The sequence below is a fragment of the Sceloporus undulatus genome, chromosome 1, assembly GCF_019175285.1.
Source record: "Sceloporus undulatus isolate JIND9_A2432 ecotype Alabama chromosome 1, SceUnd_v1.1, whole genome shotgun sequence".
Lineage (NCBI taxonomy): Eukaryota > Metazoa > Chordata > Lepidosauria > Squamata > Phrynosomatidae > Sceloporus > Sceloporus undulatus.
The window spans coordinates 298,027,735-298,049,870 of record NC_056522.1 but is presented as its reverse complement, the minus strand read 5'-3'; the positions used below and the strand labels follow the sequence as shown (position 1 = coordinate 298,049,870).

The window sequence follows — 22,136 nt, the reverse complement described above, 5'->3', positions numbered from 1 at the left end:
AGAACAAACTGCTGAAGCTCAGAATTAGCTTTCCTCAGGATCGTATCTTCCAGGTTGTTTTCCCTTCTTTTAAAACTGTATTTCAAACTCTAGATAGAATGCCATCTCTCACAGCAATTAACTTATTAAAACTCTTGCCATGAGATCATGCCCTCCTCTCTTTCTCTCTCATACCACCTTCGTATCTTGCTTATATTGTTTCAATCTAATTACAAGCACAAACCTGGACCAACTCAAGGCAAACAGAAATAAGTAGGAAATGCAGTTGGAAGACATTAGGGACTAGCATAATCCCCCTCCCCATTTCAAGCTAAATAATGTATTACATTATAGCTCCTCTCTGCCTCTAACCCTTTTAACAAGGCAAGATAGAAAACTCAGCACATATGTTTGACAGTGATGAAAACTTTAACCCATGGATAGCTCTATGGAAAATTTCCAAGGTTTCTGTATTCTGAAAGATGTTCTGCAGATGATTGACACAAAGAGCTTGTTAAAATTTAAGTCAACCTACAGGGAAAGGGTTGTCAGTTTTAGATGCTGAGGTACTCCATCTTTTCCTAGAGCAGCTAAAAATACAGAGGGCCATCAGGCTCTTGCAACAATGCCTCCAGTTTATGGGTCTCACTGACTGCTCAAAAAGCATCTTCAGAGACTTTTCCAAAAAGGATATAATAATTTTGCTGCAAGCCACTCCCCATCCCATATGAATATTTGGATGATGATGAGGACAATGATGATGATTATATTTACTTATAGCTTACTTTCCCCCCAAATTGGGACACAAAGTGACTTACAAATTAAAAGAACAATACAATTAAATACATGCAAAAGTGAGCATTAAAATAGAATTAAACTAGTACAGTATTAAGACATCATTAAAAGAATATAATAAAATTAAAAAATATAAAAGTGTTTAAAAACAGTAAATTTTTAAACAATAAAACTATAAAACTAACTCTATATACAGACCCCTAAAAAACTTCAAAACCAGCACCCCATAGCTTTAAGAGCTCAACCTCAGCCGTTTGTAAGAGTCTGATAGCACAAACATGTTTCAACTTGCCATTGGAAGGACAGCAAGGATGGGACCATCCTGGCTTCTATGAGGAGGAATTCCCAAAGTCTGGGAGCAGCCACTGAGAAGGCCCTGCCCCTTGTTCTTACCATACAAGCCTGAGAAGGTGGTGGAACAGAGAGGCGCGCCTCTCCAGATGGTCTTAAAATGAGCTTATACAGGGAGATAATGTCTTTCAAATAATATAGACCCAAGCCATATGCCCAAACGGTACTATCACTACCACCTCTTGACAGCACATATGAATCAGGGTTATTATTTTTGTAAAATGATGTGGCTGTAAGCACTTAATTTGTTTTTTATAGTATAGTATAGCAGTATAGCCAATACTGCTATAGGCCCTTACTGTTTGTCAATGTTTTTAGTCAGGAAGAACACTGACTGAATTTTCTGTCATAAATTTTGAAAATCAATCACTGACAGAGTAATCAGATTTGTGACCCAGAACTTCTGATAATCTAATTTGCCATGTGTTGGTTCAACACACCAATCAAAGATTTTCCAGAATTTGACAAGGTATATTTTGAACATGTCAGGCATTCTGTAAAACTGGTTCATCATGACAAAGAACAAAAACAAACAAACAAACAAAAAAAACAACAATACAAACTCAACAATACAGTGGTACCTCGGGATACAAAATACCCAGGTTACGAAATTTCCGGGATACGAAAAAATCCCATAGGAAATAATTGTTCCGGGTTACGAAGGTTTTTTCGGGTTACGAAAAATTTTTTGGTGCTTTTCGGCGCTATTTCACACGGAATCGCGGCTTTTCCCCATTAGCGCCTATGGCATTTCGGCTTACGAAGGCTTTTCGGGTTACGAAAGCGGCCGCGGAACGAATTAATTTCGTAACCCGAGGAAGCACTGTATTGTTATTTCACGCATAATATTTTCTAATGCAATGCTTATTACAAAAGAGAATAGATGAATGTGATTGATATAATTTTTAATTCCAGCTAATATGCCTGGGTTTTTTTTGTTTCCTGTCACAATGTGGATGCAAATGTCTTGATTTTGTTCTCAACTTCTCCTTCCTATTTGGTTACACAGAGCACATGCTTCTAAAAAGGTCTCCCAATTGTTTTATGCTTGTTTGTTTTCTACTTTGCAAAATGATGTGTTAAAAGTCTGAAGAACATGCAAGAGGACATATCTACAATCATTTCAGATGAGAAGAAAGTTAAAAAGATTATTTGCTCTGATTGCTTGCTAGTCAGGAAATGCTCCCTTGACATGCTGTTACAGAAGAACTGGTCTTCATTTTAATTAATAATGACTGGAAATACCACTAGTTTTGCTTTATAATGATTTTATCATTAATTTGATGTTAGAAGGGTTGAGACTAGACCATTGGATTAAAATGGGTAGAATTTAATGAAACCTCTGTGGTCTGGTTTCTCATTTTTCCCCTCCCCTTGAACTGACCATCTTTAAGCACATCTCATTTGCCATCAAGGTCTTGCTATCACAAACCTTTCACTGAATATTCCACATCATTCTTTACAATGCAAACTTTCAGTGCCTTCATCCACAGTCTGGTAAGCAAGGAATTGTCATTTTAAATATTTATTTAGAGCTTATGTTCAACTGTTGGCCTGGGCCTCAAACATAAAGCAGCTTAGCAGGAAAATCAGAGTACATCATAGGTGATGGGAAGGAGGAGTTTGAAAAAGTTCATAACATGAGTTCCATAAATGAAGACCATAAGGGTATCCTAGAAACAGAGCTCAGAGATGAGAGAACACAAGCCCCGCCATGCATAAAAACCAAATCCTTCGAGCTGTTCCCCACCCCTTGTGCCATTCCAAGCGTATCTGTGTGAAAGTGCTTGGGAGCAAGCTGGAAACGGCACAACCCTGGAGAAATAATTAAGAAATGAACTCTACTATTCAGTGGCATCTGTCCCAAAAGGGAACAAAGTGTCCTTTGTGAAACCATCTCCCCAGAAAGCCTGCTAGAGTTTGAACTGTATCCATGGCCTCCCCTGGAATTAAACCCAAAGCAAGACTTTATTGTTCCCTTTCCTTTGACTACTGCCTGGGGGGAGGGGACCCCCAAGAGGTTTTAAAATATTACTGATCAGACAGGCCTGGCTGCATTTTTCCCAGCACATGAATCAACTTTATTGCAACTAATGAAAAGCCATTAGTGTTACTGAGACACAAACTGTATCATATGAGCAGGGTGAAAGTGTAAATAAATAGTTTTCAGTAGCTGGATAGCATTGTTTTGCTTGTAAAATGTCTTAGAAAAGGATGTGTCCTAATTTCCCACAGAAAAAAGAACCTGTAATGCAAGTATCACTGACATTTTAGATACCCTTTTGAATTTTGGGGAAAAAATTGTAGGAGGCAAAGATAGTAGGTATACCACTTAAAATGCCTTGGCTCAGATGACTTGGAAGGAAAGGCACTTGGAAAGACATTTGTCTGACATTTTGAGATAAAACAGTGATATTTTAGTCCAAACATAAGAAACAGTTTAGTCTTGCAATTGATCCGGAAGGATATATGCTCTCGTAGCAGAAGAAACTTGACTATTTCTAAACTTTAAAAAAACATTAAGAAAATATGGCAGGACTCAGACCCTCAACAGATTTCAATGGGAACCAAATTCAACTAACTTAGTGTGGATCCAGCCGTGAGTGATCCTGGTTTGATCTGACCTTTCTCATAATGAAATACATTTTATAATTATTACTTGCAAGAGTGCACAGAATAAACGAATTAGCATCTCTTGTGAGTTTCATTGTTTTTTTTTTACTTTTTCTTTCTTTTGTGGTTGCTTGTGAACCATCCAGTCCTCTTTTCAGTAAAAATACCAGAATGAAAAACTGAAATACTTTCCTAACCATAACAGAGGACATCAGATGAATTATTTGCACTGTTTCATTTTTTTTGTTTTTGTTTTGTTTTTTCATGACTACAGGTCAGAAAACAACATGTTCTCATTTAATTTCATCCTAATGACACTCTGAGACTGATTCAGTATAAGAACTAATGTCATGGTCAAGACTACCCATATTAAGCTTCTTGGCTAAGTAACATCTGAACTCAGATCTCATACATCTAAACAAGGGCGCTGTACAGACGGGCCCTACGGGGTGCTGTTGTTACGTGTGAGGGGCAGTGCTTCCAGACGTGACTCATCCCTCGCACGTGACGAGGGCGTCAAAATGGCAGCGCCCTGTACATATGGGCACCGCCATTTTGACGTGACGGACGCGTAGCGTCCACATGTCCCAGTGCCTTTGTGATGCCGCAAGTGCGCCATTGGTGCCTTGCAGCTTCACAAAGGCACCACAAGAAGAATCCGCTTTTTGCGGGTTCTTTTTGCTCCGTGACGGAGCCGCATGGTTTGTCCACTGTGGCTGCCTTGCGGAGCAAACCAGGGCGGCAGGAGACCGCCCTTTTTGGGCGGTCTGTATCCCACCTAGAAGCCAAAAAGGATAGGATGGACATGTATTATAGATCACATCTATAATTACTGAGTAAAAAGTACCTGTTTAGACTCCTCAGTAGCCTTGCTACTCCACTTTGCTCAACAAGGTCCATTGGCAGGTGATGGATCATCATCATTGTATCTGCTGTCCCTTTGGGGAAGATTTGGAGAAGGGATATGGTTAGGCCTATATGAAAAAGAAATGTAGAATAAATGTAGAATTATATATGTCATTAAGTTTGTGTGTTGTAGTAGGAGTTGTCTCCTACTGCAATAGGAGATGTGATGTTAAGGCCTGTTGTGGCCACAAATCAATATTAAGTATAAAGCTATCACAGTATGACAGACATACTTAAAAGGCACGGTCAAAATCACATTAGAGACAACAATTGCAGGCAGCACCAAAATCTTAGCTACAAGCACGTGGATGCACACTATTGCAACTTAATAAATATGGTAAATTAGTAGCTACAAGTCGGTGTATAAATGTGCATTTGCTTTTTACTACAACATCCACAAGCCTCAATGGAAGAGGAATAAAACTGCTTCCCACTAATACTAAAAAACACCCTTTGGTTTAAATATTAGCAAGTCCCCAAGTCAGACTGAGAGTTGGTAGCTGCTTCATGGAGATTAACAGATTCCCTCATCTCCTAGTGCCTTGGCTTGGCTGTGCATTATGCAAAGTTTTATACACTGTTCTCAGATAGCTCAGTCTTAGTAGCTTCACAAAGATTAAGCTTTATTATTTAGTTAAAGAATTCTTTAAAAGCCTTAATTAAAATAAATATAACTATAACATTCTTTATATCGTTCTAAACTATGCTTTCTTAAACAAGGTTGTGCATTCCTTAATAACAAAACAATATGCCAGCCACTGATGCTGGTGAAACGTCAGGAATAAACTTTTCTAGAACACTGCCACATAGCCCGAAAAACCCACAAAAAACTATAGATGCCGGCCATGAAAGCCTTTGACTTCACAACAAAACAATAGTTAATATGTAATAGAAAACCACGGACAGAGGAATAGAAGACATTGTTCTATATGAAGCTGAACTATTTATTTATCTAGCCCAGGTTTTCTCCCTGGTTTGATAGGCTGTGGTTCACTGGCACAAGGCTTTCCTATTACCTGCTATCTAATCTTTTTAACTGGAGATGACAGATTGAAACTGGGATGGTTTACCTCCAAAACATGTGCTTTGAACTATAAGCCCCTTCTCGCTATATGAATGAAAGACTGTGAGCCTTAGACTTAACAGAGTTTTTCTACCTTCCTCTTTCACTTAGTGGATGAGAATATCAAGCATTCCCACTTTTAAATCAACAACAGTTCCCTATAATATCAAAATTCAAACATCAGTTTCAGAACAAGACAAAATTGAATCTTGACTTCAGTTCCTGGTTTTCCCCCAGTATCTGGAGTTTAAGCAAACCATAGTTCCTGAAGTATGGAGATTCTGGTAAACTGTGGTTAGTTTAAACTGAAAACATAACATTTCTGTTATCTCTAAAGTGCAAAAAGAGAAGTGTGTGAACTCAATGTGTGGGTGAGGTCAAATACAGAGGCATCCATGGATGTCCACTGCATCTGAATTAGATCAGTCTGTGAACTAATTACTGTATGTTATACCTCTGAAATTCACAGAATGGCCCTTTTATTCATAATTTCAATGGATTCCCATTACACAAACAACCCTGCTCAAATGTCAGTGTCAAATACTCCTCCTCCTCCTCCTCTGGTTTAAGTAGGCATATACACTATTTTCCCTTACTCATTTTTGTTGTAATTTGAAGCTTGGGGAGAGGTTTCTTGTTTGTTTGTTTACTTTCAGGTAACCATGCCCAAATTACACACAGGTCTTTGAAACCCAGTATTTTCTGAAAGGTTCTCTCATATTTGAAATAGAGGGAATGGGAAGGAAGAGTAGAGGAGCAGTCAAAAGACAAAGGGTGACAGTGGAGAGACAGAGAAGGAATGTGCTTCACATATAACAAACTGCAACAGCATTATTCAGCATTAAACCTAAAATTTAATAAGGGCAGACCAGATGGCCACATGCACATTTTCTTGCTATTGGCTGTTAGCTGCCAGTTCACTGAAGCACCAAACGTTCATTGAGAGATGAAGGCTTTCTAAACAGAAAACTGTTGGGGAAGATGTATTAATTAGGAATTGCAAAGAAGATTTAAATTCAAAATGAAAGAGCTTGATTGAAAGTAGCAACTGAGAGACAGCAACAGAGAGGGAAATGTTTTCCATACGACAACTGATAGTGCCAAGGGCCTTCATGATCAGAACAACAACTGCTTTATGTAGTTATATGTGATTTTAGCACATATATATCCCACTAAAGGTATGCAAAACTTATTGCTGAACATAAAGAAAACAAAAATAATGACCATGGGAGAAATACATAAATTCAACCTAGACAACAAGGAAACTAAAATATGAAGTTGAAGGCTTTCATGGTTGACATCCATAGTTTTTTGTAGGTTTGTTGGGCCATGTGGCCATGTTCTAGAAGAGTTTATTCCCGACGTTTTGCCAGCATCTGTGGCTGGCATCTTCAGGAATGGGCATATTCAGTGGGATCTTCCATCCATGGGGATTTGCTTCCCCCACCCCTCATAGACAGAAAAAAAACCCCACAGGATATCAAGTCCATATTATTCAATGGGCCGCGATGTGCATGAGCCTGTGTCAGCATGCCCATGAGTGCACACTTCCACTGACTAATATGAGGCAGAGTGAAGTGGGAGCTCAATTTCATGGATGGCTAGCCCGCCAGTATGGCAGGCTCACTGTACCTTCACCAATCAATAACCTGAAAGATTCTGATTAAATTTCCAGACATCAGTGCATATATAAACAAAGCCTATACTTCTGATACTAGCATGACCTTTTCTCCTTTACACCTGGATATGAATAATTTTCAGCATACATGCATGTATGTTTTCCCAAAGTCTAGGAAATCAGACCAGTGACAATGGTAGTAAACAGATTCAACAAAGCCGAACATTAGTCAAAATACGAAACTATTTGTTCACCCAGCATTCAGTTGTGGAATTACTGAACATCTCATATTCCAGAAAACCAGGCACTCAAATTATGTAAACTTGCAATCAGATGTTATTTAAATTATAAGGCAAGCTAACCACCTCACAACCTGTCCTTCTGAGAACAATAATTTCTCTGATTGGTTTTTGCTGGCTGGCTAATAACAGTCAAACCCCAGCCCCTAACTTTTCCTATTTACTATTCATATACTATAGGAAACCATATACAGTATCCCAAACCAAGAACAGTGGCACTAAGGTGGATGGATGGTGATGGATAGGGATGGTGGGGTGATAGATGCTTAAGATGGCCAGGTGAAGATGTTTGGTGGACATAATATAGACCATGGTCTACCCTGCTTAATAACAGGGCCCAACTTGAAAGTATCCTTTTCAATAACACACAGCTCCCCCCTTCCTATTATAATAAGACATATTATAATTTATGGCTCTACTTCACGTAAATTAGTCTACATAGCACTTTTCTTTTTATACTGCCCAGACAGTTGTCTATGTAGCTGTATGTAACTCTGGATGTTCAACAAAATCGACAGGTGAAAGGGAAATGGCAGAATAACATAACTGGCATTTTCAATCTGTTCTGTTCAGTTCCACAGATTAGCAGAAGAATATTAGCTAACACAGTGAAGATCGCAGGGAAGTCATCCATATTTTGTGCACATGGTGAGAGCCTCTCCTGTGTATTAATCTTCCCTGCAGTCTGTTTTATGACCTATCCATCATCCAGAACAAACAAAAGGAAAGTGTATTGAGAATAAGTTTATGTAAGATATCATTCTAGCTCAGGAGCCACTGCAAGGCAAAGCTGGTCTTTAACAAAAAGGAAACTAGAAAGCATCTGGATGCCAAAGTGAGAGAACACTGGACACAATGGGAGTAGCAGAAGAAGGAGAAAAATCCAGCAATTAAGCAGAAAAAGACAACTCTTGAAAGAATGAATTTTTATTTTATGGGAATGTAAAGGTTTGATGAACACATTAAAAAGGCTGATGATTGCAGGAAAATATGCTCCATCAAGTCTCCATTATATCTTCTCACTAACTATACTCTGGAGAGAAGGGTGTTACCTAGAAAAGAAAGAAGTGGCACACTGACAACTGGCAAGGAAGTGGTGACAGCAATACCATTGTGTCTGAGGCATCACACTTCCTATTAAGTTCATTTAAGAGAAGACATTTTCCACAGGTTTCCAAAGTGCTTCACACATGAGACCCTGTTCATATGCAAATATAACAAGTCTAGTGTGTATCAGAGTCCCTTTACCTATCATAAGTAGCAATAACAGGTAATGCTATGTGGTGATCCACATTTGTCAACTTGAAGCATACATTATCAGTTATCAAGTGACAAGTACAAATAGTACCCGAATAATGCAAGGCATGGAAATTCATTGTGGGTTGGTTTTTGGTGTTTTTTCAAAGAGTGCATTCCAACAATCTGTACAGAGAGTTTAAAGAAGGAATAAAGTACATGGAGGACACCCACATATGTACAAGTGCTTTCAGTACTACACTTGGTTACACATGTCCCTGCCTTTGCACACTGCAGGTTATGAGGATGCAGAATCTGTGTTAAGCTGGGCAGAGGATGCACTGCCAAAGTTGTCTCATGAAAATGCTTATTCCTATCTCCTTTCTGTTAGTGGTGATTTGTGAACAGCCCCTTTACCAGAAACCCCTTAGTGTTGTGAAAACCTAGAAACATGTTCTTGGGACGCATTCAAATGCTTCCCAGTACATTAATTGATCTGGATTTAATAGCTTTTGAATAGAGATGGTCGAGCTCTAGTTTTATTAGCTCAGTTATCGCCATCTTTTAGAAATTAATTTAATGGTTGTTGGGAAACACATCTGAATGCATACACAGACTCTTCCCGCATTTTTCAGAGTATATCCCATACTTGCAAAGTACTCAGAACCTAAATGAGGCAAATGATATCATGCACTCATGACCATTTATAGCCAGCTCACCAAAGATCCTAGAAATGGGAAGATATACTTGATTACCTAACCTTTTTCTTTACTTAAGGTGACGGTGAGAAATGAATCACTTTATCTACTATTTTTTTCTCCTGACTCCTTGGAAACAAATTATTTCTTGGTAGTTTTTGGATTAAACTTTATTCAAATTGGCAGGGGCAGAGAACATGATGGAACAGATTTCTTCCTTTCTTTCTAGGGAAGAAACACAACAAAAGATCATATTTCCATTAGGAACTGCTTCCTACATGAAGCTTACGTGTAGCAAACAATAGAGAGCCACCATGATACTCCTTACGGTTGCCATAAATAAAAAACGACTTGAAGGCAAACAACAACAACAACAACAAAGCAAACAATTAACATGGCAAATTCAAAGTACAGTCAGCCCTCTGTACCCACAGATTCTTTATCCGTGGATTCAACCATCCATGACTTGAAAATATCTTTTTTTTAAAAATCCCCAAAAGCAAACTTTGATTTTGGCATTTTATATAAGGAACACCATTTTACCAGGCCATTGTATTTAATTGGTCTTGAACATCCATTGATTTTGATACTCATGAGGAGTCCTGGAATGAAACTCCAGCAGATACCAAGAGCACATTATAATATATGTGAATGGCATATCTGCCAAATTCATTGCACACACAAGCCACAAGAACCTGCTGTCAGCTGAGTCTTCTGCTGCACCAGTATGCAGTGAGATAGACACATATCTATATTATTCTAATTAATATGCTAAAAACAGTGAAACTTTGCAATAAATCGCAAACAATTCAAGAAGGAAGGAATAGGGTGGAGAGGGAGCAAAAATTGCAATCCTCTCATTATTTAGCTAAGGGGGAGGGGATGGTGACAAATCTGTGAGTGGCACCATTTTAAAGCCATCTAATCTCACCAGGGCTGCTAACTTGAGACACAGTTCCTACTGTTCTGGCATTATTCAGAGGTCTGTACTATTTTGGGCGAAGAACAACTCAGGCTCAAAATGTGATGTTAGAGGAAACCTAGTGGGTGCTTTTTTGAGAAGTAAAAAGGAGGGATACTTGTGAGCTCTGTGGTGGCATTAAAATAGAATTCTGGGATTAGCACTGGTACAAGATTGCAATACTGGTGCAGGGATGCATACATACAGATATATGACATTTAGCAAGGGGATTGGGAGACTACCAGTGACTGTGTGTGTCCTCTGGCAACATAAATGAAATAGAAGCAAAGCTCAGTGTCTAAGATAAGGAAGACTAGGGCTCAGGTTTGTGGAAACAGTGCATTTAATTCTAATCCTTAACAGGGGCATGGATAACATATAATTGCTCAGTAGTGAAGAAGATGCACTCCATACATACTGAGCAACTTATTATTCACATATTTAAGGCCACAACTCTGGTACTGAAAATATATTCTAGAATTTATAACTAGTGAAACTGGGCACAAATGAAACACTGGCTGAGATCCTGCATCAGGAGATAAAGCATAAATTTCTGCCCAGTTGAAACTACATCATGTCTCCCCTTTCTTGTCTTGAGAAGCCCTGTGGGGTTAGTCCAAAGCATAGCCAGACCTTACTTTCAAGGCTCTCTGCTCCCCACCAGCCATTAAATGGAGGTGGAGGGGGTGTTGTATAGAAAGAAGGTGAACCTTGAAGTGGAAGGGTTGCTGTGCAAAGCGGTAGTGAATTCCTCCTGCTATAAAAATATATGGAGGCTTAAGCTGAACAGTTGGCCCTTCATAGCCATGGATTCTGTATCCATGGATTCAACCACGCATGGCTTAAAAATAAGTTTTTAAAAATTCTGAAAAGTAATAATAATAATAATAATAATAATAATAATAATATTTATTTGTATACCGCCCTCTGGCAAACCAATCCGGGCGGTTAACAACAGTAAAATATAAAATAAAACAATTAAAAACACTTTATCCCTCCCCCCCTTAAGACAGTATTAAATAGTATAACATATTAAAAATACAATATCAAGGATAAAAACAGCAATTAAAACTAAAAACCCTGATATCCCTCTGTTGATCCTCGACCATCTCAGTAAACCTTGATTTTGCCATTGCATATACTATTTTACTATGCCACTGTATATAGTGGAACTTGAGCACCTACAGATTTTGGGGGGTACTGGAATCAAACCCCAGAGGATATCAAGGACCCACTGTATGCAACTTACAGTATGCTAGCTGCAGTGATTTGGGGGGAGAAGTACTAATTTGTTCTTTGCACAGGGGAAATATATATACATGAGAATAATTTGCTTCCTAGGAAGAAGGGACACAGAACATGAAGCTGAGGGAAAAAAAGACATTAGCAATAAGGCCAGCGACAAAGTGAGGTTACAGTAAAACATGCCGTGCAGTTTTGGGATAGAAGTGGGGCATAGCTGTCTGCAGCAGAGTCGACATGCTGGGAAGCACTGTCTTTCATGGCTCAAAGCCAACAAAGGAATGGAAATGAGGCGGAGAGGCTAAATTTTAAAGGCGGGGCACAGACCGCCAGAAAGAGGCAGCCAGGAGAGCCGCCTCTTTTTTTCGTATAGCCATGCCACAGCAACCAAATTGCATGGCGTGGTTGCGCAAAAAAAGACCGCTAAAAAGCAGCTCCTTTCTATGCCGCTGCAAACAGCATGTCGCTGCTGCGCGGCTCCATCCGGAAGCCATGCTGTAGTGACGGCACTGCTATGCACACCATCTATTTGGTGCCACGCAGTGAGGATGCCCTCATCACATGCAAGGAGCATCTAGAAGCGCCGCCCCTCGCACGTGGTGAGGGCGTCTTTTTCAGCCCATCTGCACCGGGCTATATATTGATTAAAAGAAACTCATCAGGGGGAGGGGAGGAGGAAATTCAGCATGTGAAAGGTAGCTCTTGGAATCTTTGTTTAAAAACACATGCTTGAAATTATAGATCTGAGGAATATGTTCATTGCAGTCTGGCTGGAGGCAGCAAAAAAGCAGCTGTGCCCAAAGCAGCTCACAGATTCGGCTATGTGTGGCGCATTCACACCTCAAAAGCCCTCAAAATAATTTTCACACATTATATACATCAGAGAGTGGCTTTGGAAGGATAACGCATGTGTCAGTCATCATCAGTATGTCACCAAGAACAACATCTGCAGAGATGAACCAAAATTATTATTAGTTCTCCTAGTAGCCCCCTCCCCTCCCACTCCGGTTCTTTTTCTTTCTCATCTTTGCCTCCTGAACTTTCTTACCAGAAAATTGTCATATCAGAAAATATGACAGCATTGGCAAAGAAGCTTCCAAAACACTCTGATGCTCTTTATTAATTTAGAGTCCTATGAATATCAATGAAAAATTGAGGAGTATAGCATAAGATGTTTGTCTTTTGTGAGAGGTGAGTGATGTGGGAGGCTTCAGTCATACATTTTTGTATTGTATATTATGTATAATATTTACATGTACAAATAAATATCTTTCAGGGATATAAAAGACTATCTAGTTCAAGTTGGACTACAACCAGGCAATGGAACCAATTGGCTCAGTCAACCTTGTAATGTTTCTCACCACTTTGTTTCCCTAGTTGACCCAGAAAGCTATGTCTACTGAGGTCTTGAACACACAGTGTCATAAACATACAACATAACATTTGTTGTTGTGTACCTTGAAGTAATTTCTGATTTATGATGACCCTAAGGCAAATCTATCATAGTTCACACCTTAAGGTCACAACAGTTCCTAGCCTCACTGCTACACATACTTGTGATAGTCATTTAGTGATGGGAAAAGGGAAAAAATATGTTTTTCAAAGCTTAATATCAGTGAATACTGCAATAACACGCTATCATATATGGGTATATTCAACTCCAACCACTTTCTATTGATGTAGTCCTTTCACCCCGCACCCCCTTACGTAAGACATCATAGCTCAGTTGTAGAGGACAGAGCCATCATGGATATAAAAAAGTCCAAATTACAAATCCGGATGCTGGAGTGCTGCTGGCAGTCAGAATTAACTTTGCCAAGAGAGAGCCCTCCCTCTATCCACCATCTTGAGGAGAGAAAGGCAAACCAACTCTAACAGGCCTGCCTGAAAGAAGAAGAGCCTTCCCTCTGTCCATCATCTTGAAGGAGAGGAAGGCAAGCCAGATCCAACAGGCCTCCGAGGGAGAGCAGATCTGCTGGACTTTTCCCCTTCCTTACTGTCAATCCCTTCTCCTTTTGTGTCTTGTCTTTTTTTAGATTGTAAGCCTGAGGGCAGGGAAATGTCTAATTTACAAACTGTAAGCCGCTCTGATAGCCTTGGCTGAAGAGCAGGGTATAAATAAATTATTATTATTATTATTATTATTATTATTATTATTATTATTATATATGAACTTAATGTTTAATTTAGTATAACAACTTTGTATGTTATCAGTTGCTGACTTTCAGCTGGAAGGATGAAACATCACAGACTTGCAACAATGGGTAAGGAAGGCCAAAGATGAAAGTGCAAAGGCAGGCTTAATGCTGAACATAAAGAAAACAAAAATAATGGCCATGGGAGAAATACATAAATTCAACCTAGACAATGAGGAAACTGAAACAGTTAAAGAGTTCCTGTATCTAGGATCAAATATTGATCAGAACAGAGATTTGCAGTGAAGAAATAAGAAGACTAGGAATGGGAAGGGCAGCTATGAAAGAACTATATAAGATTCTAAAGTCTAAAGATATACAAATGAACACTAAAGTTAGACTCCTCCAAGCCACTGTATTCCCCGTCACTATGTATAGATGTGAAAATGGGACTATGAAGAAAGCTTGTAAGAAGAATATCAACTCATTTGAGATGTGATGCTGGAGAAGAGTGCAAAGAATACCGTGGACAGCCAAAAAGACAAACAAATGGGTTCTTGAACATATGAAGCCTGAAATCTCCTTGGAAGCCAAAATGATCAAATTGAAGCTGTCATACTTTGGTCACAACATGAGAAGGCATGACTCATTAGAAAAGACAATAATGTTAGAAAAGGTAGAAGGTAGTAGAAAGCGAGGAAGACTACAAGCCAGATGGATAGACTCAATCAGAGAGGTCATGGTCATGAACTTGGAGAACCTAAGCAGAGCAGTGGAGAATAGGGGGGCTTGAAGATGTCTCATCCACAGAGTCACCATGAGTTGGGGTTGACTCGAGGGCAGTTAACAACGAATAATGAGCCAATTAAATTGAAAAAAGTATAATGTTTGGCTGATTATGGGAAGGGGTATGAGAAAAGGGAAACAAATAATACAATACATGAATGAAATTTTGGAATTGAAAAAGGCCCCAACTTTATTGGTTACAACTGTGTGAGCCTTGGTGCAGCATAGCACTGTGGATCTAGGCATCAGATGATGTGCCTGCTGCCTAATGACAACCTCTCCCAGACCAAATCCTCAGAAAATATATGAGATCCACATGGGTGAGATCCACTACATTATGTTCCCTGACATTTAGGGCGGGGCAGACCAGGAAAGCAGATTCTCAGTAAGTCAGTAACCCACGTTTGTGGCAATATGAGTAAAATGACATTCTCTCCATTATACACATGACTACTTGATTATGTGGTTTTAAAATTATTTTCCAAAAGAGCTGTGAAGAAAGCACACTTAAAGACAATGATTACATTGGATTTCTATTCGGAATAGTGTAACAACTGACTGAGATTGAGATGAACTGAGATTTGTTGACAATCTCTTTTATTTAATGAGAAACATGCTGTAATGACATGTCCCTTGAAGGCAATGGGCCCCAAGACTGTGTACAATGATTGTTAAAGTAACAAGAAAGTGGGGCAATGTGCCTTCATTGCTACACACTAACAATGCAGAATAGACAAGCAGAACTTTGAATAAAAAACAACCCCCAAACCTGTATGTTATAGTGAAACATATATGACTGTGTACCTTCTTCAAAGTCAAACAGGCGAGTGTGAGATGTTAGGCAGCATTCGCTACTGTTTACTTGGACTGATACTCAACACATGAGCTGAAGTTTTTATTGCATAAAAATAGTATTAAAGAATGTTATTTTCTTTTAGAGACCCAATCTCTCATCTTTTTGGAAATCCTCCTGATTTTGTGTAGACTGAATAAAATTAATCTATCTCTAAGAGCAGAAAGCTTGTGTGTTGACAATGACAAATGGCTGATCAGATTCACCTTCATATGACCAAATTTTCATTTTATTGCATCCTCTTCCTTCCTTTTCATGGTTTTAATCTTAAAATGGGACCTACTCACAAACAATCATGCCACAGGAAAATATAATAAAAAGAGAATAAGGAAAAAATGTACAGAAACATGCACCAGTCCTTTTGCTAGCACCTCAGGAATTAATATTGAGGAACTAAGGAAAGGAATATTAAGGAATATTCTTCCCACTACAGCATCTTGCAACTGACAAATGAGAATATTCTGTGTGCTTTGTTTATAGAAACATCTCTTTTCTTCCTCCCTATCATTCCATCAGTGTTTGGGAAGAAGGGCAGGGCTGAATCTTCTCTTGCTGTCATGCTTCATTCCTCAGAGTGCAGATTAAAGGCCAAAAGCAAGGAAGACATGGGGATTAGCCTGGGGTTTTCCCTTGAAAACAGGAGAACAGAGAAGATTCTTGGGAACATATGAACAAGCAGCTGATATCGATCACTGTAGGCTGCCAGAACACAAACAGATATGTTGCAACAGGGCTTACTTGTCCCTCTATTCTGAGATTTTCAGTAAGAAGAAAGATAGTAAGGAGGGAAAAATTTAGAAGACACAAAAACGCTAGAAACATTAATGCCTTTATTATACCCCTACCACTACCTTTATTATACCACATAGCTGATATCAAAACCCAAACGCTTTCTCACCTCTCTATACTACACCAGTTTTTCTTCCTAGATGCTATAAAGCACAGAAAATCATTCAAAAAATGGCATATACAACCCTATTCAGGCATTCAGGACAGAACTGATTGGAATGTATGAGGAGAGGGAACCATCTGTCCTGTCTGACATCACTCTCTCCCTGGGGAAAGGAAACAGTCTAATGAGGACAATGTCCTGTGTATGCAGCCCTATCCCACAATTAGAAACCCCTGGACATTTCTAGGTTCCTGGGTAGCATAGTAGTTGAGGCTCAATTTCAGACTACAGTATTATTTTCCATAGGAAAAGAGTGACACTGAAGGACAGAGTGGGAAGAGCCTGCTGTCTCACCATAAGCTTTCAGGTTAACCCTAGCCTAAATACTTGATTAGGGTTCACATATTACCCTGATCTGCAACCATACTGCAGCTCAAGCTGTCCGAGTGACCATATTTAAAAATAGCATCCCATGATCTGTAGTACTTATTTTATTTGAAATTGTTGCAATCTGTTCATTCATAGAAAATGAAAGCTGCCTGCAAACAGGTGGAGTGGAAATGACCTTGTAAAACATGTTTTAGGGAGCAAATTACTACTTTCTTAGATTAATCTACAAAGCATTTGGAAATAATCAATGCATTTCTGCTTTAATTTATGACTTGATACATAGCTAACAACAGATGTGGATGTCTAACTCTGCATTTGTTCTTTCTTGTTCTTAAACTGCCAAGCTGTTTTTACTGCCTATGTTTCTTAGGACTTTATGAAAGGGAAAATATGTGTATTTGCATTGTATGTGTGGTGGTGTATTCACTTTTAAATTCCCTATATTTATTTCAGCCTGGCTTCTAGCCTAGTCTGGGGACTGAGAGAACCTTGGTCACTTTGGTGGGTGATGAAGGATGAGAACTGAGAGAGAAAGAGAGAAGAGTTCATCCCTGTTGTTTCTCCTGGATGTTCTCATGGGAATGGGTCTGACTATGGGAGGCACCATTCTGTACTTGTTCAAGTTCTTTCCTTGGAGAATGGTTCCAGAAGACAATTTGGGGAGATCCCTATTTGATTCCTTGGTCTCCAGAGTGTGAGTTTCCATAACATCAGCTATATAAACCCATTGGGAGACCTTGGGCAGTCACACTCTCTCAGCCTCAGCAGATGGAAATGACAAACTCCTTCTGAAGAAACTTGCCAAGAAAACCCCATGACAGGCTCGCCTCAGGGTCACCATAGATCAGAAAAGACTTGAAGGCACACAACAACAACAAACATGTGGCACTCCAGTAACAAACACTGTTGGACATCAATGTCCATCAGCCCTAGCCAACACAGGCAATGGTGCATAACTTTGCCATGGTCTAAATGGAACTGGGGTCTGTGATTTTGGAGTTGATTGTCACCAATATACAGCTGACACACTGATTCATTTCTATAGTTTTTTATAGGTTTTTTTGGGCTATGTGGCCATGTTCTAGAAGAGTTTCTTCTTGACATTTCGCCAGCATCTGTGGCTGACATCTTCAGAGAATGCTTGCCTGGAAAAAGTGGGTGTATATATACTGTGTGAGCCTGGGAATGCAGGAGTGATTTGCATGTGTATTGTTCTGTGCTGATGGCAGGCTGGGAGGCTAATGCAAAAGAGGATTGGTGTCTGCTAATTGGTGATCATTATCTGCTGGGAAAGCCCCTGACTCTGAGTGGTTTCCCATTTGCATTTGCTGAGTCCCTATTTTGCTATTCCTCAGGATTGGTAGCCAAATTTTGTTCACTCTAAGGGTTTCTTCTTTCCGTTTGAAATTATCCAGATGTTTGTGGATTTCAATGACTTCCCTGTGCATCCTGACATGGTAGTGGTTGGCATGGTCCTGAATTTCAGTGTTTTCAAACAGTATTTTATGTCCAGGATGGGTTGTGGCATGTTCTGCTACTGCTGATTTTTCTGGATGGCCCAGTCTGCAGTGTCTCTTGTGTTCCTTGATTCTTGTTTGCACACTGCTTTTGGTGGTCCCTACAGGCTGCACTTTGCCCAGCCCCATTTTAGATGGATTGGATCTGAAATATCTGAAGGTCCACCTTCTTCCATATCAACCTGCTTGTTCCCTAAAATCAGAAGGCAAGGTACTTTTCTATGTAACCTAGGGAAGGAAGGAGGTTGATGGTGATAAGGTCTTCTAAGGGGCTTCTCCAATATTGTAGAACACCATGGGCATACTGTTTATGTATTTCACCAGTTACTGGAGACATTTTAATTCCAACAAGCTTTTATCTGCTAGGTCAAGTATGAGGAACATGTGGACCTATGAATGTAGTTAAGGTGCAATTACCATAATAATAATAATAATAATAATAATAATAATAATAATAATAATTTTTATTTATATACCGCTTTTCTGCAGATCAAAGTGGTGTACAAACAATTAAAAAACCATAAAAAACATTGCATAAAATAGATAAAATCCCATAATAAAACCGTGCAATCACAAACATTTTAAACACAATCGTTCACATTCAGGGGTAAGCGTAGGGAATCGATGGCAACAGAGTAGGCAGCTTCATTCTTCAGGGGGGGAAGGCTTGACAAAAAAGAAAAGTTTTAAGCCTCTTTTTGAATGTTTCTAGGGGGGTTGTCAGACGGAGCTCCTCGGGTAGATCATTCCACATCCGCGGGGCCACCACTGATAAGGCCATCTGGGATGTGGCAACATATTTGGATGGTGGAATTACCAATAAGTTCTTCCCAGATGTTCTGAGTGTGCAGGGCGGATCATATGGGGAGATGCGGTCCCTCAAGTAACTTGGGCCTAAGCCATGTAGGGCTTTACAGGTAGTAACCAACACCTTGTATTGTGCTCGGAAGCGAATGGGCAGCCAGTGAAGATCTTTCAAGGTAAGTGTTATGTGGTCAAATCTGGACGCACCAGTGACCAATCTGGCTGCCATGTTTTGTACTAACTGAAGCTTCTGGACTTGGTACAAGGGTAGCCCCATGTAGAGAACATTACAGAAATCTAAGCGAGAGGTTACCAGAGCATGTACCACAGTTTCAAGGTCCCTTTGGGTCGCAGTTGGCGTATCAACCGGAGTTGATAGCAAGCACTTCTGACCGTCACATCTACTTGAGATGTCAACTGCAGGGACGAGTCCATAAGTACTCCTAAATTGCAAACTTCGTCCTTCAGGGGAAGTGTGATCCCATTTAGGACAGGTGGATGAATTTCCTTTCTAAGGCCTGGGGGACCTATCACCAGTACTTCCGTTTTCTCTGGATTCAGGCTGAGTTTGTTTTCCCTCATCCAGCCCATTACCGACTCCAGGCAGGCATTCAGAGGAGAGATGCCAGTCACTGCATCAGTCAGAGGCACAGAGAAACATATTTGGGTGTCATCAGCGTACTGATAACACCGTGTCCCGTGTCTCCGGATTATCTCTCCCAGCGGTTTCATGTAAATGTTAAACAGAGTGGGGGACAAAATAGCTCCCTGAGGGACACCAGATGTCAGTTCCCTCTTAGAGGAGCAAGTGTCCCCCAGCTGCACCATTTGGAATCTGCCCGAGATGTAGGAAAGGAACCACTGGAGCGCAGTACCCCCGATACCTAACTCTATCAGGCGTTCCAGAAGGATGCCGTGGTCAATGGTATTGAAAGCTGCTGAGATGTCCAAAAGCACCAACAGGGTCACACTTCCCCTGTCGATGCCCAGACGGAGATCATTGACTAAGGCGACCATGGCAGTCTCCACTCCATAACCCGCTCTGAAGCCAGTTTGAAATGGGTCCAGATAATCGGTTTCATCCAAGACTGCTTGGAGTTGGACGGCGACCGCTCTCTCGATCACCTTGCCTAATAATGGCAACAATGAGACCGGTCTATAGTTGTTCCTTACCAAGGGGGTCCAGGGAGGGCTTTTTGAGCAACGGTTTGACTGTTGCTAGCTTTAAACTTGATGGAAATTTTCCCTCCCTGAATGATGCGTTGATAATACGTTGTAACAATAGTGTTACAGCATCGCCACCCTGGATGGTCAGCCAAGAAGGGCAGGGATCGAGAGAGCATGTCGTCTTCCTAACGCTTCCAAGAAGCTTGTCCACTTCATCAGTATGAACAAACTCAAAGTGATCCAGTTTAATAGAGACCACGGAAGCTCTGGATGCCTCTCCTATAGTTTCTGTTGAAATGCCAGCGTCAAGATCAGCCTTTATCTGAGAGATTTTATCTGCAAAGAAGTTGTTGAAATCGTCACAGCAGGCCTTAGTTGGTTCTAAAATAGGGTTCAGAGTTGGAAGAAGCTGAGTCAGCTCCCTAACCACCCTGAACAGCTCTGCTGGACATGACTCCACAGACGCAATACACGCAGCATAGAAGGAGTTCTTTGATGCGCTTAATGCCACTCCATAGGACTTCAAAAGAGCCTCATGGAGTGTCTTGTCGGATAAGTTCTGGTGTCTCCACCAGCTACGTTCTAGTCGTTGCGCGGCCCGCTTCATTTCCTGGAGATCTTCAGTATACCATGATTTCCTATTGGAAGCGGGCTGGAAAGGACGCTTAGGAGCGATACTGTCTATAGCCCTGAAGAGGTCATGGTCCTAGATGTTAGTTAGGACATCAACAGAATCACCATCAGATCCAACCATAAACCCCTCTAAGGCTTCTTGGAACCTTTTGGGTTCCATCTGCCTTCGAGGGTGGACCTTCCTAATTGGTCCTCCACCCCCGGGGGGGGATTTGGGTAGTTGCCTTAAGTCGAACCTCAACCAGGAAGTGATCCGTCCATGACAGAGCAGAGGTACCAACTACCTCTGCCCACGGAGTGTCCGAATCCACATAATCCACATTCAGCACAGGAAATGGTTAAAAGTTTATCTGGTTTAATGATTATTTTAAACCTATAATATCTGATCTCAGCTTCTGTCTTTTAACTGCTTTTGTAATTTGTTGCATTTTTAAATTAAATGTTTTTTTTTAAAAAATTACACTGAGTTTTTAAACTGTTGTGAGAGGCTCTGGATGCACAGCAGATACATTTAAAAATAAATTCATGACATGGCGCACTATTTTACAGCTGCAAAAAATGAAAACGTGTTGTGTTCAGTCAGCACTTTTTGATATTTTAAAGTGTAATGTACAAAATAAATAAATAAATTTTACAGCCACTTGAATAGACTGCTGGGTATGGAACAGATGGGGGGTTCAATGCCATTCTGTATGAGCAATTCCTTAATGGAATATGCTGTTCTTTCCTCCAACTGATGCTAAGATCAAACTCTATCCTAGTTGTGTTTATCACAGTGAGAGACAAAAGGCTGAAGCTCACTCACAGAGGTAAATAATCGGAGATCAATCAGCTGCTAATGGAGGAATCACATCATTTTGTTTTGAGTAGGAAAGGCATGCTGGTTTGGCAAAAGATCAGTCCTTTCAGTTCTACTTTTAGAAGCCAAATGTAGAAGTACTTCTGTTTTCTGCTAGCTCTTCTCTTTTAAAATGCAACCTAACGATAAATCCAAGCATGCTGAATGTGCAGCTTAAATAGACGTTTAAATAGACTATTGGAAAGAATAAGGTCTCATGTTCAGGATCCTGGTAACTACCCAATGTCAATAACAGGAATAATTCTAGAACAGATGACTGAACAGTCATTCCGTGAGCATTTAGAAAGGAAGGCAGTGATTATCACAGGGAGGAGGAATAGCATTATATGTCAAGGATGT

At 40.1% G+C, this 22,136-nt stretch overlaps 1 protein-coding gene across 5 annotated transcripts in view; it reads right to left on the bottom strand.

Annotated features, from left to right (window-relative positions):
- The window catches only part of TRIM44 (tripartite motif containing 44), a 197,973-nt gene that overhangs the window by 2,777 nt on the left and 173,060 nt on the right, over nucleotides 1–22,136 (bottom strand). For 3 of the 5 annotated variants that reach the window (XR_006105019.1, XM_042479206.1, XR_006105016.1), the window contains one exon: nucleotides 4,586–4,676. Coding sequence is in view for 3 of the 5 variants with exons in the window: in XM_042479206.1 (XP_042335140.1) it covers nucleotides 4,625–4,676 (52 nt within the window). In the remaining 2 variants the exon portion in view is untranslated. Of the gene's footprint in view, nucleotides 1–4,585; nucleotides 4,713–22,136 lie in introns of those variants that run through there. The other 2 variants (XM_042479225.1, XM_042479195.1) reach the window with 1 other exon arrangement.